The sequence below is a fragment of the Stigmatopora nigra genome, chromosome 7 (assembly GCF_051989575.1).
Source record: "Stigmatopora nigra isolate UIUO_SnigA chromosome 7, RoL_Snig_1.1, whole genome shotgun sequence".
Lineage (NCBI taxonomy): Eukaryota > Metazoa > Chordata > Actinopteri > Syngnathiformes > Syngnathidae > Stigmatopora > Stigmatopora nigra.
The window spans coordinates 10,170,588-10,198,380 of NC_135514.1; the positions used below are offsets into that span (position 1 = coordinate 10,170,588).

The 27,793-nt window shown below is 39.8% G+C and overlaps 1 protein-coding gene across 5 annotated transcripts in view; it reads right to left on the reverse strand.

The window, feature by feature from the left end:
• Nucleotides 1–10,785: 10,785 nt before the first annotated feature.
• grik5 (glutamate receptor, ionotropic, kainate 5) overlaps nt 10,786–27,793 on the reverse strand; it is a 124,139-nt gene continuing 107,131 nt past the window's right edge. For 3 of the 5 annotated variants that reach the window (XM_077720349.1, XM_077720348.1, XM_077720350.1), the window contains exons 13-21: nt 24,647–24,850; nt 22,809–22,922; nt 21,902–22,011; nt 21,618–21,791; nt 19,883–20,048; nt 17,019–17,244; nt 15,933–16,061; nt 14,968–15,134; nt 10,786–11,903 (exon numbers count right to left, since the gene is read on the reverse strand). In XM_077720349.1, coding sequence (XP_077576475.1) covers nt 11,286–11,903; nt 14,968–15,134; nt 15,933–16,061; nt 17,019–17,244; nt 19,883–20,048; nt 21,618–21,791; nt 21,902–22,011; nt 22,809–22,922; nt 24,647–24,850 — 1,908 coding nt within the window. In that variant the 3' untranslated portion in view covers nt 10,786–11,285. Of the gene's footprint in view, nt 11,904–13,514; nt 13,552–14,967; nt 15,135–15,932; nt 16,062–17,018; nt 17,245–19,882; nt 20,049–21,617; nt 21,792–21,901; nt 22,012–22,808; nt 22,923–24,646; nt 24,851–27,793 lie in introns of all 5 variants that reach the window. The other 2 variants (XM_077720353.1, XM_077720352.1) reach the window with 2 other exon arrangements.

Below are 27,793 nucleotides of genomic sequence, written 5' to 3' on the forward strand. Positions count from 1 at the left end.
TTCAAGGAGATGTCACCAAGGACAAGGTGAACTTTATATAATTCCTTTAAGCAGGATGTTGAAACTATGTTTTCCAGCCATTGCTCTTACTGTCAATCCTTAGGTTTCTTCATTACAGAAATAACGGGTTGAGTCACCTTGTATTTACGCTTTAGTAGTAAGCTGACAAAGGTACTTTGTTCACATAAGTCTACATGTAGTAAAATGCAATTGTGTCATTCAAACCGGTAGTTTCGCCCATCGCACTGTTTAAATGTAGCTCCATTTATGACAATTGATGTGTCAATTTTTTCATCTGATGGCATAAAATTCCTTTTTTTTTTGTTCCTATACTGTCTACTGAGAAAAAAAAAACGTGTATTAGGACATTTGCCCAAATGACAGGGAACAATCAAGTGCACGCCAAAAGACAAAGCAATACTATGTCAAATGAAGCTCCTCAGCTAACTTTACAATTTCACATATAGACAACATCTTTCCTACTTTTGGCCCATATATGAAAACAATTGTAGGTAATCCATGAACAGATAAATCACCCACAAATATATTTTTGTTTTAGTTTTTAACCACCCAAACATAACATTTGCATGGTCAAAATAGAAAGAAAAAAATCACAAATGTTATTTTTGTTGGACAAAGGCTATGTTTTGAGTAGGTATGTTCAGCTTCGAAATAGGGGGAAGGATGGAATAATACACGATGGTTTGCAAAGAATGGTTGAGTGTCTCTCTCCATTAAGTCTTTGATCTTTCTACCAGTGAGGAAGGAAACATCCGACTGCTGCTGATCAAACAGTATTCTCCCATAACCACTCACTTAAAAGCCCAAGAATTGATGCGCAAACAATTACAAACCATCTTTAAGGCAAGTCAGTCTTTGCAACCGCACACTCAATGTATAATAAAATAGTATACAAAATAAAATACCATATTTTCGAAATCCAAAGGCGTACTGTATTTGAGATGCAATTTCTGTATTCAGCATATATACAAGGCGCTCCGAATTATTAGGCGAACAAGCTAGCATGCATTCTAGTGTATGCTTTTAGCAAAACTGAGTTTGGCTGAGTTAAGTAGAGACGATTTCATGTGAGGTTTTGTCCACTTTACAAGATTTCATCAATCCATCAAGCAGAACCTTTTAGCTAAAGGCATGCTGGTGAGCGTAAACAATGGTTTCGTAAGTTCCGAGGGTTTCTGCGTGACATTCAGTATATTTGCGTTCCACCCAAATTCTCTTTTGGTAGAAGGGGGGTCTTGTTGGCCATAAAAGAGAAGGAGCAGACTGGATTTTCTGTTTTTGACTTAGGGATTTGGGCAACTGTCTCCATGGACATCAAGCTGCTCTGGATATCCATCATCTTGCTTCTACCAGGTAGATTTAAGTCGTGAAACTCTTTCAACAGCCCTCAAATTTCTCCCTTCTTTGTCATTTTGAGTAGCATAAAGTAGCACGGATAATTTATTTATAGTTTATTTTCTGGGGGGGGAATAGTAACTAAAATGAGTTAATGAAAAAATCTTGATTAAAAAAAAAGATACAATTCATAGGAAAAGCCCAATACCTCTAAAGTGGTATAAAAAATAAATTAAAAAAAAACTTTTAATGTCATAGTATTTAACTCATTGCAAGCCATTGAAAATGTTGGTCAATTTAAACTAAAATAAAACAGCTCTGAATGAGTGCCCGATAAATGGTTAAAGGTTAAAGTCAAAGTCTTTTTAACTTTGAGTTCACCTACAATTCAACACGTTTTCCAATTTCTACTTCCATATCAAAGCATCAAAAGGAAACATCCCAACCACAACTCAAACCTAACTTTAATCTGAACTTCAATTTTTCCTCTCTTGTTTTCCTGCCCTTTTCAGGCTCATGCCAAGCTCAGAACGTGCTCCCGGCAGGCCCCTTGAGCGGTGCCGTGTCGGACAAAATTACCTTCAAAACCACCCTCCAGCATCCTGAACTCCCCTTTCTCTCCGTCAGCTGGACCTTCAAAGGTGCCAACGTCATCACTTCCACCAAAAAAGACGTGTTCGGGGATGGGTACACAAACAGGATCACCCTGGATCGATCCACCGGGAGCCTGGAGCTCAGGGGGCTGTCGACCGCTGACAGTGGGGAGTATGTGGTCACCATAATACCGCAGGAGGAGAGTCAGAAACAGGGGAAGATCACACTCAATGTCTATGGTGGGTTTTCAATTAAGAAGAAAATTAAAAGTTGCCTCCTGAATTCCTACCTGATGAGGTTTTCCACTAACATCTGACTGGGAGAAAGAAAGGCTCAGAAGAGTCGTAAGATTCTGTGTAGGCCTGGGAAGGCCTTGGGGTTCTCCCAAAAATTTGGTTGAAGTGGCTGGGGAAACAGTTTAGTTTTTTGTTTTGTTTTTTTTTCCCTCAAAATGATGCTCCGTAACACAATTCTGGATTGTGGGGAAGAAATTAGATGAAAAAAATGGTCATGAATCAGAGGAAATTAACAATGCTTTTGTATTCTTTTGTTTCAAACTGTTTATGCATTTATTCAGATCATTAAAATTCAGAAAGGGTCGAATAACTGAACTATTACTAATATCTTTTCTAGATCGAAATTGGCTCAATATTCAGAGTAAAAAAATATATATATATATATTTAGATTTGCATACCTTAACTTGAGTACCTGAAGAACATCCATGCAGGCCTGGGGAGAGCATCCAAATTCCACACAATAGGTCAGGACCCACCTGCGATTTAACACTCAATCTTAGAACTGTGAGACGGACATTTCCCTGTAAAATATGGTTATAAAATATGACCTTTCTGTTTAAATAATAGGCAGCTTTGTAATTCCCATAGCTTTTAAGGGTTAAGACTTACCAACAAGATTATGCGGTGGTTACAAAGGCTTTCTGGACCGTAACTGTTAAGAGCATCATTTCCTCTGTGCCGACAGTGCCGGTCTCCGGAGTGTCCGTCCGAGGGCCTAGTGGAATCCTGATCGAAAACCAACACACAGCCAGCATCACATGCGAGGCGTCCGGTTCGATCAGCAGCCGAGTTTGGACCAAGGACGGCCATCATCTTCGTCCTGGACCCACGATCAGCTTCTCTCCGGACAATGAGATTGTCATCATTCGACCTGTTCGGAGCAACGACCATGGCGTCTACCAGTGTAAGGCCAGCAATCCCATCAGCACCATGACAGCGGCTTTTAACCTCACCATTAACTGTGAGTACTACAGGCCTCCTCCAGTGTTTTTGCTAAAAAACGAATGATAAAAGAAAATATTAACTCTACTTTCCCAACTTTTCACAGTTGGACCGCATAACGTTTCAATTCTGGGACCCTCGGCTGCCCCGCCTGGCCGTAAGGTGATCTTCTGGTGCTGGGCATACTCTTTTCCTCCGGCCAGGTTCCACTGGGAGTTCAACGGCAACAGCACCAACGTTAATGGCTCCGCTTTTGTTGTTGAGCATCTGAATGACGCAAGTGTGGGCAACTACACGTGCACGGCGAAAAATGTGGTTACACAGCGTGAAAACTCCACCATTATTTACCTGAGAGGTACAAATTCATGTGCAGTAACGCTTCATTTCGAAATTTCTGACTTGATGTTTCATATATGTTGTTTTTGTGTTCATTAAGCGTCCTGTGCCATCCCTTGCTGGTCGATTTTAGTCCTGCTCATTAGTGCAACAAGTTCAAGGTGGATCATGTAGTGTGTTAGATGGTTACCAGGTGAGTTAAAACACTGGATTTGCTCAATAATGACTATAATCAAATTTATTACTTTCTTATTTGTGAATGCACTTGTTGAACATCAAAGGACACACCAAGAAGAGTTTGAAAAAGATGCGAAAATATAAGATACAGTTACAGTGTTGTGTCTTTTGTAGAGGATAAAGAATACATGTTTGTGGGTAATGTTATAATTTCTCTCTATGGATTGTATTAAAATGTTGATTATGTTGATATCAAACCTCTAATAGATCCATATTTGTCCTTCTAGAAAAAAATGCTTTTCTTTTTAAGTTGTATTTTAAGCAAACACACTTGTTAGATGTTACACAAATTGACTCACAATGTGTTTTCCCTGCTAGAAATTGGCATGACAGTTTACATATACAATTCATTTCCTCCCCTTCAGAACAAGAGACCTCATTCATTTGTTAATCCATGAATTATTAACACCGTACACTGAATTAACCGCTGTATGCTTTGTTCGCTTGAATAAATGGATGTAAGATTCAAATATGTCCGTCACATTCCCCCTGAGAAAAATTTGTAGTAGCAGCAGTTGCGATCATTCACTGCCAACCCACTCAGATTAAATAAATGGTGTACCTACCTGTCAACAGTAGCGAATGAGGTAGCATTAATTGATCATTCCTCTCACAGCATGTTTCATTGACTTGAATGAATGAACATGGGCCATCAAATAGATGCAATTTTATCTTTTCCCTAGGTAAGAGAATAGCATTACTGTAATACGTTTGCACAAAGTCAGATTAAATTATGCTTTTATAACACATGATTTATTTAGTATAACCCCCCCACTGTGCCAAATGCCACGAGTTGTTATTCCCGTCAAGCCTTTTTACACCAGCGATTTACATGCAGGGCAACAAGCTGATTGGAAGCAAATGAAAAGCTTTGCATCACTGACCTGATTAGCTCACTCGACACCTGCGGCTCATTTTGCCAGGCAGATAATTATTTAGCAGTGTTTTTCCCTCAGGGGGGAAGGAAGCTTAACAGCAGGCCACTGCTGAGAAGAGGCTTTAAATAAATGCACTGCGCTGCTTCTTTAACGGCTGTCTTTAGACAGCTCCAATAGTTGGATGCCAACCTGAGTGAGGAATTCACTTGGATTTTTAGTGCCTGGTAATGGAAACCAGAACTCGAAATGCATAACAATGACCACCTTCTAGTATTGACAGTGGCGGGTTGACTATCAAGCAATTATATGTGGAGATAGGCCTCCTTTGGCCCCTAATGTCTGTGAAAAACTGATGGTTAGGCATACGCACCCAGAATTCCGTTTCTCCAGCCAATTCGTCCAGGTCTTCCAGAGAGATTTCGAGGTTTCCCGGGGTTCCCAAGTAGTATCCATGTTGTCTTGGGGGAATTCTATATATGAGAGAGGGCTAGAACATATACAAAGGGAATGGAAACCTGATGACCGAGCCACTTCATCTGTCTACTGCAGGGGTGGGCAAACTTTTGGGCCCTGGAGCCACATTGACTTTAAAATTTTGACAGATGGGTCGGCTCAGCACAAGATACGATACATATAAAAAAGTGCATCTGTTAACAGTACATATGAAACATAAACAGAAAAAAAGGACTAAAGTATGAACATACTCGTCACTCATCATTAAAGTAAAAAGTATAAAGTACAAAGTAAAGTAAAAAGGAATGTATTAAGAAATATTAAAATGTCATTTAAAAAAAGATAGAGGGGCTGTAAAACACGAAAAAACAAATGAGAGTGGACAGAGCTACTGCCACTGGCTTCCGCGTGACGGCACCATCTTGGGGAAAAAATAAAAACATTTGGATAACGTTGGCAGGCCGGATTAAAAGGCCTAGTGGATGTGGCCCGCGGGCCGTAGTTTGCCCATACCTGGTATACTGTGTGGCTCCAGTTTTTTTTAACTAGGTCTACAATGTCTTTTGTGTCTTGTGTCTGTCTTGCTACTGCAACCAAGAAATTTCCTGAGTATGGGATGAAATAAGGTTCTAATCTAATCTAACACATAGGAGAAGTGATTCCTACCGAAGTTAGTAGGGCAGTCTGACTGAGGACCACGGTTCGAGATTTGGGGGTGCACATTCTCATCTCAACATCCTCACAATCATGCACACTGCTTCATTGAGAGTTGGAGAGCAAAAAAATGAGGCAACAAACGGAAGCAAAAATTACATTTGGGAGGGAAATGAAGTCCAATCTTTCACTTTTTACTAAAGTCTCCAAAGTTTCAACCTCCTATGCCTTCAGTGTTTTCATCATGAAAATTACTTTTTTCCCCCAAAGCACCAGATAAGCTAATATAACTGTTGATTAATATTCTTACTAATACCAATAAGACAACCTTAAGACTTAGTCCACCATAGAAAATACACATTTTCTTAAAGTTACAGTTTTAAATTGATAAATATTTCTATTTAACATAGTGGCAGTATATTGTCTCACATTTCAAGGCCAAAATACTGAATACAACCCTATTGGTAATGTAGTATAAATGTAATTCAAAGGAAAATATTATGAAGAACTCAGTTTTTATAGGCCTCTGTAAAAATAAAATAAAATCCATCTGTGACCTGATGGTCTAAAACTCCAAGTGTACCCAATAAATTATCCTGTGAACGCCAACCTCACCATTTTAACTACTCTATATTTATGTGACTAGAGCCATTGAGTTCTATAATAGACCACACGGTCTCGCTGTTGCACAAGTAGAAATGGCCCAAGAACATTTGTGACACCATCTTTGTCTCCTTCCAGTTTTTGTAAACTAATATACCTCAAAACACGTTACATATTAAGTAAATAATAATGGCCATGATCATATTTGCTCTTAATTCTCAAAAACTCAATATTTCACCAGCAAATAAATACAGTAAAAGGGAAAAGACAACATTTGTCTGTTTAGATTTTTTTGTTTTTTTAATTCAAAACAAGTTTTATCTATTTTGCACAACAGGGTGCATGGACTCTCTCCTGCCTCCATCACCCACACGCACAATAAAGATCTTGTTTATCAACAGGAATAATATCAACAATGTAATCAGGATATTCAAGACTCTTTTTTCAGAAATGCACTTAGTACTAGTGCCGAAATATGAAAAAAAATATCAATACAGAAGAAAAGAAAGCAAAAGAGCCCTCCTACTCAAACACAACCGCCATTTGTGTGTGAGCCGTTAAGACAACACCATATTTTTGTGACCCTCCCTCTTCATTTCCATACTTGGACAGTTATTCACGCGTTTGATCTCATCGTCCTCACAATTGTGATGATTTAAAGCTAGCAGAAAAATGGAAAGCAAAAAAAAAAAGGCATCAAACATAAACAAGGAACAACACATTGTGTACAGAATGCTCTTGGACCACACACTTGATTGCAGACTGCTGAGTTCTGATAATGGTCCCCGCCCCTCCACTTTAACATCACCTCTGTGCTTGAGAGGGAAACGGAATGAATCTTAGATGAAGTTTACCATCAAAGAGGGAACATTGGTACTGATTTATAACATCTTGACAAATTATTAAATGGTGTATACACATGCCGAGGGGGAGAAACAAAGCCGTACTTAAAGCTTTTCGCATGTGACGGACTTAAAAGGAGCAACACAGCATTATTAGAAACAACAACGTCTGTTGAAGTACCAAGGCTAACATGTGAGAGGGAACTTGGTGCTCTAGTGGGCAAAAAAAAAATTAAAAGGAAAGTAGTAGTTAGAAGAAAATGACTTAAATTAGGCTCAGTGATAGCATATAGAAATACCAGAGCGAGCAATTAGCATTTGGAGTGTAACTGCACACAAGGAATCGGATGGTAACATTTACGATTGTCAGGCACAACCCTTTTTTTTTTTAGCAGATTAGTACGGTGATAATCACTATTGACACACCACAATACACAATGAATAAGCATTCATTTTTCTGCTGAGACAAAGAAATCTGGTCCAAATAATTAATATTTGCACCCCACTTAAGCCATAGCTTGAAAAAGAAGCAATTTTCTTTAACAATAACTATAGATAATCATTTGTCTTCCACTGACGGTAAAAAAAATGTAAAATCCATTTTGGCTGGAAGGTTGGCAATGTATAATCACTGTCAGACGCTCCAATTCAAAAAGGACATCTATCAGAAATCGGACTTTAAATCATTGTTTTTAGAAGGAGAAAAAAATTAAAAGCTCAAATTTGGAAGTAATATGAGTATATTTATGAAATACTCCGCTATAGCCACAGGGAAAGGAAAAAAAGGGAACACACAACAAAGGATAATCATTCGGGACAATCTTTCATAAACACCCGGGACTGAGGCCTTTGATCGCAATAGAGTGGAAAATGCGCAAATTTGGTTCAATTTACACGGCTTAAAGTAAATCAGAGATAGTATGCTACGAAAGTGGAAAGCCATTAAGGGAGCAAGGAAAATGAGGCGTCAGAACATTACATACATAAGCTTCAGCGTCAGCAACTTCAAAGACAGGAGACAAGCGAACATGATCGTTGAACAAGTGAGCAGGGAATTTTAGAACATCCAACAATTCCTTTCATTTAGTTTCCTCTGGACGATCTGCTGGCAATATCTCGGGGACTAATTAGGTCTAAACTGCAACACAGACTAGTTTTTTTCTGCTGACCTCGACATGACCAGACCAAGTGTCCTATCCATATTACTGAACACTGTAAGAACCAAGAAAAAGGGACACGTATCCTATATTCTGTCTGAATTAAACATGGACGCTTGAAGTCATTGACAGTGAAGGGTCAAAGGGGTTAATAAAGAGCCTTGTAGGGAAAGAATTTTGGGGGGTTTGGCTGATAATGGACCAGTTTCTCATGTGGCAGGGGTTGTCTGGGTGGGGGGTATATTTTTCAGAATCAGGAGATTGGGGGTTTAACTGAAATCTAAATGAAACTAAATAATAATAACGATGATAATGCATAGGAGTTCTATAGCACTTTTCAGAACACTCAAAGACATTTTGCAAAGCATTATTCATTAATTCCCTATTCAGGTGGCAATGAGCTACTATTGTAGCCACAGCTGCCCTTGGGCAAGCAGCCAATTTGCGCCTTTGGCCTCCACCAACTACTCACTTTTCCGATACTTTTACACTGGTAGGTTGGGTAAAGTATCGTGTCCAATGAAACAATGACAATTGGAGCCTTGGTTACTACCTACTACTTAGTTTCCTGATACTTTCATACCGGTAGGTTTGGTAAAGTATCGTGTCCAATGAAATAATGACAATTGGAGCTTTGGCCACCACCAACTACTCACTTTCCCGATACTTTCACATAGGTAGGTTGGGTAAAGTATCATGTCTAATGAAACAATGACAATTGGAGCCTTGGCCACCACCAACTACTTAGTTTCCCGATACTTTGACACTAGTAGGTTGGGTAAAGTATCGTGTCCAATGAAACAATGACAATTGGGAGCCTTGGCCACCACCAACTACTCACTTTCCCGATACTTTCATACCGGTAGGATGGGTAAATTATTGTGTCAAGTGAGACAATGACAATTGGGAGCTAGGATTCCAATACCTTGAAAAGATGTCTCATGCAACTATCAACGTCACCTTCAGTACAAAATTTAAAGGTTAACAGTTTGGCAGTGGACAATAGCAAGGTCTAACGTATCATGCTGGTGCTTTAGACCATGAGGGTAAAAGTCAAGGTGTTTGAAAGTTTAATGCTTTAGGAAGGTCAGTGAAAGAGATTCAGGCAGATGAGGGATTAAAAGGTTTGTGGTTGTTGGCTTTGGAAGAGGGCAGGGGTAAAGTTTAGGCTGGAGTTCAAGAGAAAAGTTTTAAGAGAAGACTGTCAGGTCAAGGTTTAAGGGGAATTATTAGTGGTGGTGGTTAGGTTCCACTGATGGTGATAAGAGAAAGTTAGAGAATATAACACGTTAGTGGTTCAGAGTTCAAAAGTAATGGACCTGAAATATTATTGTTCATGTGGAAGGGTTGGTGGTTCGTTTAGTAGGTTACTAACTCCCCAAGTTAGGAAGTTGGGATTTTAGTATGTAAGGGAAGTACTTGAACACAAGGGCTGAAGATTTAAGGGGATCAATTGAAGTTGGTGTTCATTGTAAGGGTTAATGGTGGAGTTTAATGGGCCAGGCCATTCAGAATTTTTGGGCCGCTGTTTAAAATGTTTTGCCAGCGCACTTGTAAGAAATGTCTTCTTTTTCAATTATGGCTCAAATAAAAAACCGAAATGTGACATGACCATGGCAACTGCGCACCCTTCACGTAAGGAAGAAGTAGAGATTGACAAATGTTAGTCAGGTCAATGAAATAGCTTTATCATTGAGGTAAAGTGATGGCAAAGCAGCTACCAAGAATTCATGACGCTGTTGCAAACTTCCGACCACTTTAGTGTTTCGCTGTAAACGGCAGAGCCCCGTAACGTTAACAACTTGCAGTTAAAAGTCAGGCAGTCATTAGTAAAAAACACGTATTGCAGCCATTAGTATGCTGTCAGCGTGCTCAATTCCGGAGAGCTTCCCCCTCCTCGGCCAGGCGAGGGGAGTAATTAGGTAATCAAAAGCTTGAGACAGTATTGACGAGGGTGTGTTGAGTCCATCGTTCTGGCACGGGGCCTGGGTACCGGACAGCCAAGTCTGTAGCTGCAGACACAGCTTGCTGGCGCTTTAGCAAACTGCTTTAAAAAGATGCCCAGAATTAAAGGATCACAAACTGTGTAATCGCAAAGGATGAACTCCACGCTGCTTTTTTCTATCTTATGGCCTTATTTTTATCTTAACTTATATCTCACAGTGAAGGGACTTGGACAACAAAGGACATTAACATCCCAAGTATCCCAATAAACTTTAGTAGAAGAGTTCTCTTCTGTTCGCTAAGGGTTTTGATTACTGTAAACTTTGACACTTTACATAAAAACACACAACATACACACTGACACATTTGTATGAATGAACTGGACCAGATTTTTGTGTCTGTTTGCAGATTGTTGACTTCCATCCTTCAAATAGAGGGGGCAAAAAAAGAGAGGGACACAAAATTTGCAGACTTAATGAACCATACTCATGATTGTTGTTGTAATCCACTGCAATTGTCACATACAAGGCTTTTTATTGAACTCCCACTTAGAACAAATGGCAACAAAACAAGACAAAAAAATGAATAAAACATGTAATAATCCTCAAGAAGTCTTTGAGTTGAATTTAAAACAGCATACAGGTACAACACGTCCTCCAGTGAATGAGACCGTTAGCTTCCAGGTAGTGTCAACGGAAGAGAAAAAAATGAGGGGTAGGGGGGGTTAAAATGTCTCTCTCACGCACAGTAGAGAAAGAATCAAAAGCGCAGTTTGGCCATGAGCACTTCCATCAATTCTGTTTTGAAGGGAGTGTTCAAAAGCGCATGCGAGCAGCTGCCGCTTTCTCAGCAGACTTCAAGGTCACCCGGACATCAGGTTTGAGTTTCCATCTTTTTGTATCCGCTTGATTTTTTTTTTTTTACGTCCATTTATCTGCTTGTCTTTTAATATCTTCCCCAGTTTTAGGATAAAGCAGTACGTGCTTTCACCATCAAGCCTTCTCCCCTAGGAGGTCCGCTTTGTTTAAGTTCTGTTGAAGTGGAATGGACCGGATGGGGTGATGTGGGGGGCTGTGGAGCCGCCTGGGACTGGGACCCCCTCCACCCTCACTGTCCGTGTTGGATGTGGACGGGGGAGGCGGCGGGGGCAGCCGGGGAAGCGGCGCCGACGACGGCGGTATCCTCGTGACGCTTGAACCCAAACTACTGTCCGATCTGAGGCTCTGGATCCGGCGACACTCCTGGCAGATTCTCACGTGGGTGCAACCGCGGCTCGGCAACATGATCTGGGTGGGCGCCGGTGGCGGCGGGGTGGCGTTGGCGCCGAGGGGATCTTCAAGGAGCCGTTGGGGACCAGGGCCCAGATCGGGTGGCCCCGCGCCGCCTCCGACCGCGCCAGTAAGAGGGCCCGATCCGCTGTAGAGTTTGCCGTTGCTCATGCGCATCTCTCGGACAAGACGCAAAGGTCGCGCGGCCCCCAGGGCGAAGCGGTTGGGGTGTCGAAGGGCCGCCGCTGAGTTACTGAGCGGGCGGCGGCGACGAAGCCGTGAGCTCTTTTTACAGGAGACGGCGTTTCGAAACTCGTTGATCATCTCCTGACAGACAGACACCTATAAAGGGCAACCGGGAAGGAAGGGGGGTGGGGCAAGGAGTAGGAGAGGAAGTCAAGACGAAAGGGAAGGAAAAGAAAGACAAAGAGTCGGCAGGCAGCAGAACGAGACGGCACATGAGCGGGTAAAAGAACAGAAAAGGTGGGAAAAAAAGGGCTCAAAAGGATTGGACACAGAGCAGCAAAAAATAAAGAAACAGAGTAGCAGGAGCAACGGAGGTGGCAACAGGGAATCGAGAGACGGGAATGAGGGGAAATGGATTTTTGGGATGGGAAGAGTTTCCAAAGAGCAGAGAGAGTTATTATCATCCAGAAACACGGCAACACCCAATGTTGTTTAGTTCAGCGGTCCCCAACATCTTTTGCATCACGGAACGGTTTCACTTTAAAGAAAATAAGGGAACAACTATAGTCGTTGTGAACCCATATTATTGGGGGATTCATCACACACACACACACACAATCACTGCCATATATATATATATATATATATATATATATATATAAATAACTATTTCAATTGTATTAAAAGATACTTTTAGAAACATGCTATGCATTCGATCACAAGAACATATGTTTAAAAAAAATACTGTTTTCATAGTGTACTGTATATGGTGTTAACCTCCTAAGACCCAGACACTAGCAAGGCATGCTTTTTATTTTTTTCTTTGATATTTACACAAATTAGGACCTAATGAGTGTAAAAACAAAGAATTATATTTTTGCATAATGTAGTTTCTAAGAAAAAATATGTCCATATCATAAGCCAGGCTCTTGTAGTCCAAAATTTAACATTGTAGTCTTGTGACAACCAAAAATGTGGTTTCCACACTTAAGGACGCCAGATCTTAGGAGGTTAAGGGATGGTCCTGATGGTGTTCCCCAAATCTTCTGCATGTGAGTTGTCTAACTGCTCTGTTGCGCTTGAGCTTTCATTCAAAATAAATGGTTGAAAGGTACTTGGTCAGCTGTTTTTTTTTTTTTAAACGTGAAATCAAGTATACTGTAAAAACCCATTACCAAACTAAATTGCTTTGAAAAAATATTCAGATTTTTTGAGAGGACAGTGAACATTGGAAGTCTTGCACACCAGTGAGCCATTTTTAAAAGACATTAACACTCAAAAAGAGTCACATAGATCCCTTCTATTCCATTTTTTTTTACTATAATACACTTCTCCCCACACAGTAATCTTGTAATTTTTCTGTGTGGTAGTGTGTGTCAGGTATGCCTTAAGGCTATCTAAAAATTACAATAATTTGGTTAATGTGATGCCCTTGAATACTAGAAATGAAAGCAATCTACAAGGTTGAGGAAAAATGTCGAAGTTATCATTCCCTCACTTTCCAAGTCTGCCGACCTATATTTCGCAATGTTTCATTGCAACTACGCCTGATTTTCAACATCCTTGCGTCATAGTAACTAAAAAAAGTCCCCCACATTATAGTACCGGTCCGCGGCTTGGTGGTTGTGGACCGCTGTTTCAGTTCATGGACATTTTATTATGATAACATGAACATTCAGGCAGGCTAGCAACATACACACACACACATTTCACCCAAAAATTACTTCACAAAAAAGAGCATTCAAAAGGAAAAAGTCATGGGCTCACATAAACAGAAACAGTACTCTTTGTCAGAGAATACAGACTGATGGACAGATGACGGATAGAGAAAGAGAGAAAAAGAGGGAGACAGCAACAGTGAGATGGGGGGAAAAGAAGAAGAGGAAGAAGTAATCCAAAAGATGGAAGACGAAGGCTACTAGTGTAACATGTGAGGCAGGGGTTCACAAACTAATTTTTATAACCCTAAGTATACTTTTTTTTTTTCCAATGACGTTTTATAATTCTATTCAATTTCTTTCTTGACAAGATAAGCATGTGTTTTTGTGGTTGGACGAAAAATAAAGTAGTGGAGGACGGTTTTCATGTGTAAAAAAAAAAAGAATTGCAGTTTTCTGTTGTGTAGATCGCTGTATTTTTTGTTGTTGTGATGGTCCATTTCAATTAGGTTCCTACACCGGATTTTCCAGATAGAAAAAGATAGAGTTACTTTAAGTAGTTGCTAAAATATAGTACTGCAGGTGGCAAGTTGTTGATTCTGAATTTCCAAAAAGGATAAAAATGAGGGTTGAAAGTCCATTTTGAGGATTTTTTGAAAGAAAAAGTTTTTTTTTTAAAATTTGTTTTACTTTGGCCTTGTTCAATTTCATCAAATTTCAAGTCCAAAAAAACCATTTACCATTTCTTACCAGATTATATGCAAATATATATTTTTGTTTCGGAAAATCCATCCAAAAGGAAACAAAAGAACCACTCAAAAATCCTTTTTTTGCAATGGACAATGGCAATGGCAATGTGTAGCTCAAAAAATCTTCTGAAAAAAATAACCTTTGTGAGAGAACTGAAAGCCAATTTGCATATTTTAATGATGCATCAACGAAAAACATTTTTTTTTAATTTGTGCAGCGATGTCAGCTTTGATATGTCACAACCATATTAGAGCTTTTCATTGGCCCGAAGCGAAAGGTTAATTCATTAAACATGTTTAATTTACTAGTGTGCTGTTGTCGCACGCGCGGCAGGTGTACACTTTTTAAACGATACAACATAATTTCTCGCCAACTCCTCGTGGTAATCCCCCAGTTTGAGAACCCTTGATATGAAGTGTGTGACAAAAAAATACATTATGACATTTAAAGTTGGATCACAATGCATTTTGCAAGCAAATATTGGCATTTCACATTAGCTTTTCTTTATACGGCCACGTTTAGCCCACAAACATGACATTTAGTGTTCTAAAAAGCAGGCTAAACATGCAAAAAATGGACTTTACCATATGAAATACGTGGTTGCATATTTGTGTTTGTTTCCATTGTTTCTTATAACTATCTTGAGATCTCAACTGGCATGCAAAGTGGCAAAACTCAAATCAAATTTTACAACACACACAAATGGAGACAATTCGGGAAAATAATCCAATCATGCTCAATCAAATACATGCACACACACACACAAACAGACAAGGAAAAAAAAAAGAGGAAAAGGGTTGGCGGGAACCTACTGGGGTGTGTCTGTGGGTTCGGCGAGGGCAGGTATGGGGGCATACCTCATCTGTCTCTGCCGAGCGGCGTGTCGACCATACAAACTCCATAATAGCCACAAACACGGCAATGATGAGGCCGCAGATGAGCACCACAAAAATGCCCCCAATGTTTTCCATGCCAAGACCTGCAGGAAGAAAGTTGTTGCAATGTGAAAACGGAACCTAAAAATAGATTAATTGTTTCGTATTGTAATGCATAGGGCCTCATTTTTCTAATTGTATTCCCCTCTCTTATATTTAAAAATACTTGATATTTATTTTTATGTACAAAGAGCTAATATACATTGACAGCTAAAGTGTCGAGACAAAAGTATAATCTGGCATTTTTCTTATTTGATCTTCCATTTATTTTGAATTAGCTTTCATGAAAATTTGAGAAATATTTTGAAAATACTATGATCTTAATTTGGACATACCTAAAACACAAACTGGATGTTAAAATGCTAATATTAGAGCAGGAACTCGCTCATGCAATACGGTTTATATTGAATTTGTAAACTAATGTCAATAGGAATAAAGTAATTAATTTATGGAAGACCTGCAAAAAAATGAATATAGCAACATTTTTTTTCATTTTGAAATCTGAAAATATGGTGTTTAGCTAGATATTAAAATATATCGAATAGTAATATTAAAGGAAAGTTTTAAAACAGCAATATATTTGTCATGTTGTGTGAAATTTTGATGTGTAATAAAATAATTTGACACTCCAAATTCTCCATAATCTGACTTTAAATATGAAAAGTTGTTTGTCGACATGTGCCCTGTGATTGGCTGGCAACTCATTCAGTTGTGATGATAATATCTGAGGAAAATGAATGAATAAAATGATGAATTCATAAAAACACATTAAAGATGCAGTTAAGAAAATGTATATAATGATTTGTTTTGTATACTGAGACTGTCATCAGCAGAAAACTAACCTTTGGCACGGTGGTCCTCCTCTTTGGGACACTGTCCTCCCTCCCACCACCTCCTCTTTAAGATTTCCAACCTGTTGTTCTCTTGCAGCTGGAGAATGGCCAGCGTGATTTCGTCTCGAAATGGCGAGCCTAAAGGAGGAGGAAGAAAAGAAGCCAGATGAGCGAGAGAAAAAAAAAGGAAAGGGGAGTGTTTGTCTGTGTCGTAAGGGAAAGAAAGGAGGATTGATGGCAGATTAAGAGGAAGATTACAGACAGAATGAAGCATCTGAGAGAAAAGCTGTTCCTCAATTTATCATTGAATGAGGTCTTGATTAAAAGGAGCAGTTGTTCAATATCAGTTGTTTTTTTTTAATCATCTTGACCAAATGAAGGTGGAAAAAAAGGCTCCATTGTTGTTTGGTCAATTTTTTTTAGCCCTTGTACTTTTGTCATTGCAACATTAGGTTGTTATTATAGGAGAAAAAATCATTTTTATACATGATAAATTACATAAAGAAGTTAGAAAATTTAGAAAAAAAATTATCGGGAAATCAATGCACAATTTTAAAAGAAAATGGAGGAAAAAAAAACTAAAAATGAACTGAAAAATAATTAATTTATTCTTTTTGAATGTTTTATTTAATTTTACGGGCAATTGCACTACCACGCCAACTTGCACTTGCAAGATGGCTGACTTTAAAAATAAGAAGAAAAAAAAACAATTTCTATAAAAGCAAGTATTCCGCATAAGTAATCATTGCCATATAAATCAAACCAATATAAATCTCCACAATTATATTACACCCATAAAACTTTCAATCTCCAGCAAAATGACAAAAAAAAAAGACTGTGAATGACTCTGCGTCTTAGTGGGTCAATTAACTGTATGTTCAAACGAGAGATGGGGAAAAATAAATTGGCAGCGTGGCGCTAATTAAAAATAGGAGCATCTATTCGGGATATTGGAATACTTGAAGATTCTTTTTGTTGATTAACATTCCAGGGTGTAGATAAACGGATCTAGCGTGCACAGTCGGGTAATCTGACCTACTTTCCTCGCCGCGCCGTAACAAGCGCAGCAGAGAAGAGAAAGCGGATACCACGTACCCAGCGGCATGCCGATCCCGTATCCTTTGGTGTCCAGTAGGCCTCCGATTTGCGTGAGGTTGCAGTTGAGGCCGCGGTGGTACTCGTTCATGGTGCTCTCCATCAGGAAGGCATACTTGGAATTGACCACGCGGGCGATGCCCTCCTCGGTGCTTTTTACAAACACGCTTGGCTGCTTAGAGTTCATGTAGTTCCACATGCGCTGGTACGTCTGGTAGCGAGAGTTCTGGACAGTCAACAAAGATGGATTGTAAATGTACTGTGGCTTCTACAGAGGACATCTATTCAAAAGGATAGGACATTTCCCAATGCTTATCCTCACAAGGGTCAAAAGCTATGTTTCCTCTAATTTTTCGTTGGTCTGGGCAGAAAGACAACCTCCCTGAGCGCACTATTACTAAGTACCAGTGTGACCGACATCATCATTGCTCGCGATGGGCACACCAGTATCACACCTGCCATAAGCAGGTGCATGTCAATGTTCCTTCTATTTTTTCATGTAAAACATGCTGTAAAATACAAAAAACATAAGAGTGGACAGAGCTACTGCCATTGGCTACCGCATAAATGGCGCCATTATGAGGAAAGGGGTAAAAAAAAAGTTTGGATTTTATTTACTGCGCGCCATATGATTGCTGCTGCGCAGAGAAGATGAGTAGTGCACAATTGGGCATGTACGCAGCTTAGAGGGAACTTTGGTCATGAGGGTGCTAGAGCTAACAACAAAGAGATTGAGGGCTATACCCTGAATCAGTCGCCAGCGTAAAAACTGATGTTGTTCATTCACTTATAAACACCACAGAAACTGATGAGTATCTTCATTCTCTGCCAGTGTAAATGACAGCGCATCTGTTGTGCTTATGATTAGAAAAATGATAGTTTCAAGAAGAAAAATAAATAAATAAATGCAGTAGTGTGGACAAAATTTATAGTGTTTTTTTATAGTGTTAAAATTGTTTTTTTTTAAATCTTAATGGAATAAAGATGAACTATTTACGGTAAAAGAGACATTTCTCACTTTACTGATTTATATTGGATGTATCTTAGATTCAAACTGCCTTGAATCCAAATTAATTGACCTCCATTTTTAACTAACGACCTTTCACAGGATGAAATAGATGGCAACAAAAACGGATGGACTGATTCCTCTCCGATGTTTATTTTCGTTTTAAGATGTTTGCGGTCCTATTAGTCATTCTGGCATACTTTCCTAAGCTTGTGCATTCTCTCTGATATAAAAAAAATGGCAGTATCAATGCATTTAGTCAGGATACAACAAAAAAAGTGAAATTTTGACTGTCGTGATAATAAAACAAAAAAGATGCATAGCAGATAAATGGCAGGGGTTTGTGAAGAGATGAAAATCCACTGTGAATAATGACGAGGGGACATGAGCACCAAATAGACGTAGCGCAGGCAAGAAAAAGCGAATTGACTCGAGGGAATGCATTATTTGCCGGTGGCATGGAGCCGATACATCATCATCCCCGAAACGGGCGGGGCTCGTAGGGCCTGCGGCAGGTGGCTCAGCATTTAGGAGACACACAGCAACAGGATTAAGTGTCTGGAGTGCGCTATCACATATTTTATCTGGGCGCATTGTGTGCTGTGGGGAAGAAGAAGTCGTGTAGCATTGGAGAACTATTATTTACGCAATTGAGTTTGGAACGGAATAGGATGCAGCAAGTCAAATCCGGAGAACATCTTTGATTGTGTTTCATTCAAGAATTGGAGGACTTTTTCATCTCAAAATTCTTCACTTCTTTGGTTGTCTGCTACATACCGTATTTTCACGACTATAAGGCGCACTTAAAAGTCTTAAATTTTCTCCAAAGTAGACAGTGCGCCTTATAATCCAGTGCGCTTTATAATCCAGTGCGCTTTATAATCCAGTGCGCTTTATAATCCAGTGCGCTTTATAATCCAGTGCGCTTTATAATCCAGTGCGCCTTATATATGGAAAAATCAGAAAACCAAAAACGAAAAACCACCACTGTCGGATATTGAAAAAACACAAACGCCTGAACTGAAACAATACTCTTAAATATGCAGATGCCATCTTAGTTTACAAAATCTTCCATCATATAGCTCCTCCCCCACTGCAAGATTTTATACAAAAAAAATCCAAAACATCAACAATGGCTGTAGTGAGTGGTTCATACCTGGAAGTCAATAGCAATTACGACTATATGGCGCACTTAACAGTCTTAAATTTTCTCCAAAACAGACAGTGCGCCCTATAATACAGTGCGCCTTAAATACGGAAAAATGTCATTCATTGAGGGTGCGCCTTATAATGCGGTGCGTCTTATAGTCGTGAAAATACGGTAATCATAAATACCAGTCCATGAACCAATCAAAAGCTTGCTTTAGCTCACCTCAAAATTGACGGTAACGTTTTTAATACATTATAATTGCAATGGAATAAGTTGAGTCACTTTGCAAAATCAGAGTGACTTAAGCACATTGCTATTATTCTCAACGCTACTACTATAGGATCGTCAATACCCCAAACAATACAAACACTGACAAACTGGCGCATGGCCTTACCCTCACATCTAAACAAATATAAACTAACCTACTCACATTCCCATATGTAAACACACCTACACGAAAAAAAAAACACAACATAAACACACGCACAGGCAAGAGTAGCGCAAACACAGATGCCAACACAGATGCCCCGAGGCGCTCTTGTAAGCAAACAAAGGCAGTCATGCCGCCACCTAAATGCGTGCCACAGCTAGTGGAGATAAAGTGGCAGATGTGAGGACAAACATTAAGACAAATGCGTCAAGGCGCATTACACATAGCGTCAAGAGAGTACAAAACTAAAAGAGAAAAATGGATTAAAAAGGCCCTACCATGAAGAAAGTCATGGTACTGCCTCCATGGATGGTCCCGTATTCGATGTTGGTTTGGTCCGCCAAGTCATCCGGGGACTCGATGGGGACCTCCATTCTCTGAACTGTCAGGAAAGCGGCCAGGTTGGCCGTGTAGGACGAGATGATGATGAGGGTGAAGGCCCACCTGTAAAGTGATGGGTTGAACAGATGGTAGATTACGTAAAATGACTGGTCCCTTATTTCCACCAATGTCTCTCCTTTTTGGCTCAAAGTGGAAGAAAACACCTTTATTATGTGTATTCCCTTGAGCATTGGTGAAAATTGCAGTGATCTTTTTCTAGTATGTCAGATTTACCCTTCAGATAAACAATATAAGATGACTGAGTATAGTTGGAGGATCGAAAGTGAGAGTCCTTGAGAGGAACACTTCAAAACATATTAGTATTGCTTACGTATTCTTTTACATTGTTGGGGAATAAATAAAAATGGAGATATTCTGGATTCTATTATACTTCCATGATTGTTTTTTCTCCAGAAAACAATAAAAAAAGAACATGTTTTTCATCTACAAACTATTTTTTAGATTAAAAAAAAAATCTGAATCTTATAGTCGTAAATTTGGATGTGATTGAGAAAAATTTAGATCAATTTGGGATTGGGCAACCATAAATGAGATGTCAGATCTATTTTTAGGAAACTTTTGTAAATAGGGTTCCCCAGTGTTGGGCAAATAATTTTGGTTAGAGCTTTGGGGAGAGCCTCAATTTTCTTGATTTAATTTTCACCCTTGAATCTTTTCGGCAAGGGAAAACATCCACGAGCTCCATTAGCTAAATGTCTAAATCGATATATTCTGTACACACTATCTAATCCAACTCCTCCAGTTCTTTTGGAGAAACTGGGGATTAATAATTCATGTTTTGGGCAGAGGAACAATCCTTTAATTTCTCATAGGAGGAAATTTGATTTTACACTCAATTTGTAGTTTTTGGCAATCAGAACATGCCCATTTCATCTTAGAACTAATAATACACAGTGTATTAAATACCAGGCTGAGAAGCCTTGTCTGATGGAGTACTTCTATTTATAATCCCCTATTTTTGACATCTTGCGCACCAAAAATGTCAGGCTAACGTTTTGACAAAACCATTGTTTTTGACAGGAGTCCAATCCATCTGAAGTGATAGGGAAAGGTGTGACCGGACGTTTGGTCGCCGGTCTTTTGGTCCCTTTTGGTCGCCGGTCTTTTGGTCGCCGGTCAAATGTACTTAGATATTAAACAGTACTTAGATATTAAACAGTACTTAGATATTTAAACAGTACTTAGATGTTAAACAGTACTTAGATATTAAACTCTCTCTTAGATATTAAACACTCTCCTGAATATATATTTGAGAGGTGGTTTTGACAGTAAAATCTCTGTCAACATTTGACCGGTGACCAAAAACGACAAAAGCACCGGCGAACAAAAGCACCGGCGACCAAAAGACCGGCGACCAAAAGACCGGCGACCAAAAGACCGGCGACCAAAAGACCGGCGACCAAAAGACCGGCAACCAAAAGATCAGCGACCAAACATCCGAGCACCGGGAAAGTCAGCCTTCTCGCTGTTTTAATAACAAACTTAATCTGTTCCAATTCCTTTTGAATCATTTATTTATTTGACCCGCCAAATATGTTTTCTTCAATCCTAAATTCTGTCATTCGGTTGGTTTTCATTTAAAAAATCAAGACTTTTTTCCATTTTACTCACCACACGCCACTGACACATCTGGTGGACAAGGCCCTGGGCATTATTTCGGAGCCCTGCTGCATGAACCCGCCGACGGGGAACCACAAGCTGTTGCCCAGCGTGTACTGATTCTCCAGCATGTCCCGGCGTTCGCGCAGGCACGGGTGAGGGTTGTACCACTCGTACGGGCTCAGCCTAGCGGGGGCAATGCAGGACACTTATTGGCGTCTGGCGTGTGATCGATGGACGCAACGAGGCCAAAAGGACAAGCAGATGACCCGCGTTAATGTAATGCAATGAGCGACCTTGCAGCCAGGAAGAGCACGCAGCTCACAGCCAGGTAGGCGAGCAGCATGAAGAGCCAGACGGCCGGCGAGAAAGGGTCCAGGAAGGAGAAGTAACCCGGTTTACGACCCTGAAGAGGAAACGGATCAGCGTGGAGGAGACAGACGGAGAGGTACAAAAAGAGGTCACGTCTCAGCAGTTTGAGGGAAAACCCCCAGCATGCAACACAGCGGGGAACTGCCGTGTTCTTCCATGCTACAGCATAGATGCTCATTAGTAATGTAAAGCTGCTGAGGCAGAGATTTGCACCACTTGTGACTGTTTAAGACTTTTTTTTAAACTAGCTAAAGTAATATTATCTAGAGATGTTGAGAATACCAAATTAACCAATGGGGGAGAAAATTGATTTAAAAAAATGACCCAGAAAGAAACAGCTGTTAATTATAAGGAATAATATTAATTATGCCAGTTACAAGAATCCACTAATCACTTTGAAAAATCTGAATAAATTCTAATTATTATCAATCTTATACTTAAACTTAAAATAAAATAAAAAAACCTAAATATTACGAGAGCAATGTGATAAAGAATAAATAATAATAATCAGAATAACCACCTCAAAATGACAATAAATACCAGAAGATATATACAATTTGGCCATTTTGTCAGGAAGGCTTCAACACATTTCATTAGGCATCCAAAAAAACTCCTAAATTACTTTTAATGAAATGTTCAAACTTGTGGGAAGATTTCGGGTGTGTTTCCCTAACTTAAAATCGGAACTTAAACCAAATATAACCCTGACTGTGTTCAGTACAATTTTTCCCAACAAGTATTGTATTCTCTTCTGGCCTGTAATCTTTCAAATGGCATAAAAGCATGTCAAAAAGAGACAAAATGAAATCTCCAAAGGGAAAACATGCTTACCAGATGGACCCTGTACAGGATACTGATCCCCAGAGTCATAAAAGGCTTGGAGAAGTCAATCACTTTCTCACGTTCTGACGTGATGGTGAAGCCCGCCACAGCCAGGTCGGCTTTCTGTGGGACGGATGAAAATAGATCAAATACGGAGGATGGAGAGCGTCAGATCGAGTAACAGTGGGGGATAAATAAAAAACATAACACAAATTTGAAAATATCAAAGTATACACAAGTGGCCAGGTGGGTGAGAAAAATAGCAACTGTTCAAATGCACTTAAAAAAAAAGAAAAAAGAGTAAATGCTTCCATCTCCCAGTTCTATCCATCAATTTAATGAAGCTAATTGTGAGGAAGCACCGGCTTGGCAGGTATTTCCACCTGTGTAACCCCCCCAACGAACCCCCAAAGCCTGCCTCCTTCTTCCTCCAGCTCCTCCATTACAAGGTAATTGATGAACATGGGCGACTAATTAGACCAGAATGATCAGGCAACAGTGGTTTGCAGAAGACTGGGGTGGAGAGGGGGGGTTAGAGCGTGGGGCACCCGAGTAGCAGACCCCACGAGGGGGACCGCCGTCTGGTAATTGAAGTGTACCGTATGGTAATTAAGCAGAACGAGGGGGCGCTCTCATTATCCAACCTCACCCCACCTCCCTAAAATGGTTTTCACATGTACCCAATGTTTGGACGGGATAAAGGGAAAAGAAATGCATGAAAACAACATGAATCATTTTGGACCATGTAAGCGTTTGCTTTGAGGGAATGATCAAGTCAGCGTTTGTCCCAGATAAGCTCCCCCACTGAGGAAACAAAAAGACAGAGTTGGGCTACAGTTCATGTCTGTGCAACTGTGAGATGGGTTGTGTTTGTGTGTTCTTATGCAAACAGTGGAGGGAGAGGGGAAAAAATCACTGTTAGGAAACACACTGAGACGAGGCCATTTTGCTTTTCATTGTTTGGTTCCCAAAATAACAGTTTTTTTTGTGAATTCAGTAGTTCCGTATGCAAGTTATTTCATTGACTGCCAATGACAATGATAGACGTCCAGTTCATTTTGAATGATTCCTTATTTTGATAAATGACATGTCATGGATTATTTTGGGGGAATTGGTCAACAAATCCGTTTAAATAAAAATCATGTTATTCATAGTTTATTTGCAGAAATCCCCAAATTTGTTTAGTATGGTAGTTTTGCTTTTCGGGAAGATCGTAAATAAAGTTGGTTAGGACATTTTCTATTACGGTTTGAAAGTGATCTGCAGAAGACTCCTCCTGCGTTTTATTCATTTTCTGAACCGCTTGGAACTTATACCAGCTAACCACGGGCACCTGAATCAGTGGCCAGTCGAATCGCTGCAAGTGCCTTCAATCACCATCAAATTAGAAATAGCGACACAATAAATGCACAGGTTGTGAGTCAAGAGGGTGTGGAAAAAAAACCCTTGGCGGTTAAATTTGACGATTATCCATGAAACACACATAATTCCACTCCAAACGTTGCCATTGATCAAATGTGTGAAAAAAATGAGGACAGTGACGAGCTCCATCCATCACCTGTACATCCACCACCCACTTATTATCATCCAATTATTCAAAAATGCCAGAAGACAGCCCAAGCTCAGATAGTTTCTTTGCTTGCCAGTTTGCCGCGAGTCTCCACTAGCTGTGCTGCATAACAATGAAGCTGTTCCCAAAATTTATAGCTAGTCGTATTGTTTTATTTATAGCTAGAGTGTAGCCAGGCATTGTAAAAAAAAAAGGGTGTCTAAATCCAAACAGAGGCTGACCGTGCCATTTAAAGTTTCCCTTATACTAATGTACTATATCTCTTTGAATGACTCACCCTGTTGATCAGTTCTCCAACCATTCCAGTCCAAGACCCATTAGGCTCCGGGGCGCCGTATAGACCGTCGTCCACGAGCTTGATCTTGAAGGAGAACTTGAGGATATCCGCCAATTCCCTTAGCATGTCCACACAGAATCCCTCATACTGATCGTTGCCTTGGAAGTCCTGGTAGTTGTCCTTACGCATCAGGTATGGATTTTCCTGAATGTTTAGAAATATGAGAGTTATATGACAAGGCTGTAACCAACTCGGAGTTGGAAAAGCAATGCTAAACTTATTATGGGTAGTGGATTATTCTGTAAAATTGTCTGCAGGTGACCAAGTCTGCAGGTACCATTAACATATATATAAACAACAAACACTTGCACAATTTTAGACTTATACGCCAAGTGATTTCAGGGCTTTTGGCCCACTAAAAGTTGGCTGAAACGCCAACTTTATAGCCTCGTGAATTACCAAATTAAATGTATTGGGGGTTTTGGAGGTCAGTAACGTGGACCAAGAATTACTGAAGTACCAAATAGAAGTAAGATATGGAAAATTAAGCAAAAGAAGTTTAATAACCGTGGTGGACATGAAGATGGGCAAAATGTCTTCCGTAACTGAAAGTCTTTACAAGCCCCCTAACTGTCTTTAAGAGCTGCTTTTCTCAAAGGTGGTCCTTGAAAATGGACTTTTTGATATCCTCATAAAAAGATCCCCATTTGAGAGGCCAATAACTTGCGAATGAAACGTAACAGTGGAATTCGTACAGCAGATTTCAAAAGCCTACGATTTACCTTGGAGACCAAATTCTAGCCTTTATTTCGGTTTCATTTCTTTGGTCTCCGAAATCACCCGTAGAACGAGTCAATCATTTTGCACATGTACAAAAAAAATCATGTAAAGGAATCATCAGAATAATCGGAATGAGTCACCTACAGAATGACTCTATTTACCATCTCGTACCCTCAAAAGAATACACCTTGTAAACACCACCTTTACCGTGTCTGACAGCCCGCCTACACTCGTACAACTTGTTGACATGTACGTACTATGTAGTCAAATCCATGTTAGTTTGTGCATATTTGACTCCCGGACTAAAATAAGATGGAGTTTATTTTAAGGGGAAAGTCGCAAGTTTGGCACAGTCGCAAACAAATGCTCTTTGTTGTGCGGAGGGTGTCTCATCATGTCAAACTCCTCTGGGCTTGTTTCCCCAACCCCTCTTGTTTTGAATGACTGGAAGCTTCCTTGGCAGCTTCTTTTCCCTGTTAGACTTCCACTTGGGAACAGTTTCGTGTAATCCTCAAGAGAGAACGTGTGGAAGCTAGCTCACACATTGCATTGCAGGCTCTGCCAAATACAACAACAAAAATTTGCAACTTTTGGGTAAATTGGACCTCAAAAAAAGAGTAACTTTCTAGGCTTGTGATGTGATAATTTTTTAAATGACTGCAATCAGAGTGGGTGGGATTGAAAAGTCATACACAACAAAAATTTGGATATAAATTGGAAGACTAATTGGCGCAAAAAGCTGGTCTTTCTCTTTTGAACTCATTATTACTTAATAGTTCAACTATGACATGATATTTCCGTATCCTGTAACGTTTTGGAGTATTTTTATTCAATTACTTTTGCTTAAATTCATGAGAATATGGGATTGAGTCTTTAAACAACGTTAGATAATTGCCAAAATCAAAACGTGGTCAGAATCCCTTCAATTCTTGGTCCTTTGGTTGATTTAACACAATATTTTATATACATTTAAAACAATTAGTTACTTTTTACATCATACCTTAAGAAATAGGAACCTCTGAGATTTTTTTGTTGCTGAAATACCATTCCTTTATAGTTCAAAATCGGCAAAGTATGACGAAAATTTTATGCAGCAGTTAAACAAGAAATTAGGAAAATATATAGTATAGAAAGCACTCTTGTGGCCATGTACTGGTGTACATGTACTGCCATGTAATCCTCCAGTGACCTCGCACAAATATTTTTATGATATACGGCCAATTAATCTGATGACGCGTTGTGCATTTTAATAATGCGTCTGGTGTTTGTTAGGCCTCTCCTTCTCACATTTGCATCTCTCCCATGAGTTCTTCATAGTTCGACTCCACTTCAATAGCCAATTAGCCTTTGTTTTTGTTTTTTTAAAGAAAACAAAATGGAAAAACAGATGCATTCTGGCTGCTGATTCTAGTGGGAACATGACAACATTTGTATTCCAAACAGGTACACGTTATAAAACATGCAAATAAATAAAGAACAATCATCACGATGGGAATAAAAACTGAATGAGAACACACTCCAAAGAAGTCACAATGTGTTAGTGCCAAAATACTAATTAAATTAGTTTAAGAGTAGACTTTTTTTTTAGTATTGGATTTTAAACACGAAGCCTGCTTCACACTCAGAATCGGAGCGAGAGGTACCAGTGGGAATGCTTGGAATTCATCGGAACAAATGCTGCCGGTGAAACTCGAGCACAACACCACGTAAAGGACGCAGACTGCAGTAGCAAACGTCACAGAGGTAACTGCACCATGTCAAAATGGTGGCTCCCTGGCGAGAGCTGTTGAAAGAGCAGTTATGGCGATCAAAGTGCTTTGTAAGCACAATCCAAAACACCCTATCAAAGCAGTACATCTGCTACGCGTCACAATTGCAAGTCAAAGCCTTCCAGGTCACACAATGTCATGGGATGCCATTCCACTTCTCAACGAGACTGTGTTGGACTCTAGAATGTGAACAGTCAGATTTAAATAATGACTTTTCATTCCAGGGTGGCCCGGTGGAGCAAGTGGTTTGCCCGGTGGCTTCAGAGCTTAAGGGTCTTGGGTTAAAATCCAGGTTGGTCCACTTGTGTGGAGATTGCATGTTCTTCCCGGGCCTGCGTGGGTTTCATCCGGGTGATCTGGTTTCCACCCACATTCCAAAAACATGCAAGGTGGGCTGATTGGGCACTCTAAATTGCCCCTAGGTATGAGTGTGCATGGTTGGCCGTCTCTTTGTGCCATATGATTGGCTGCCCACCGATTCAAGCAGCTGGGATAGGCTCCAGCACCCCTGCGAACCCCAATGAGGATAAAGCGCTTCAGAAAATGAGATGAAATGAGACTTTTCATTCCTTTCTTTCTAAGATTTGAAGTAGTTTCC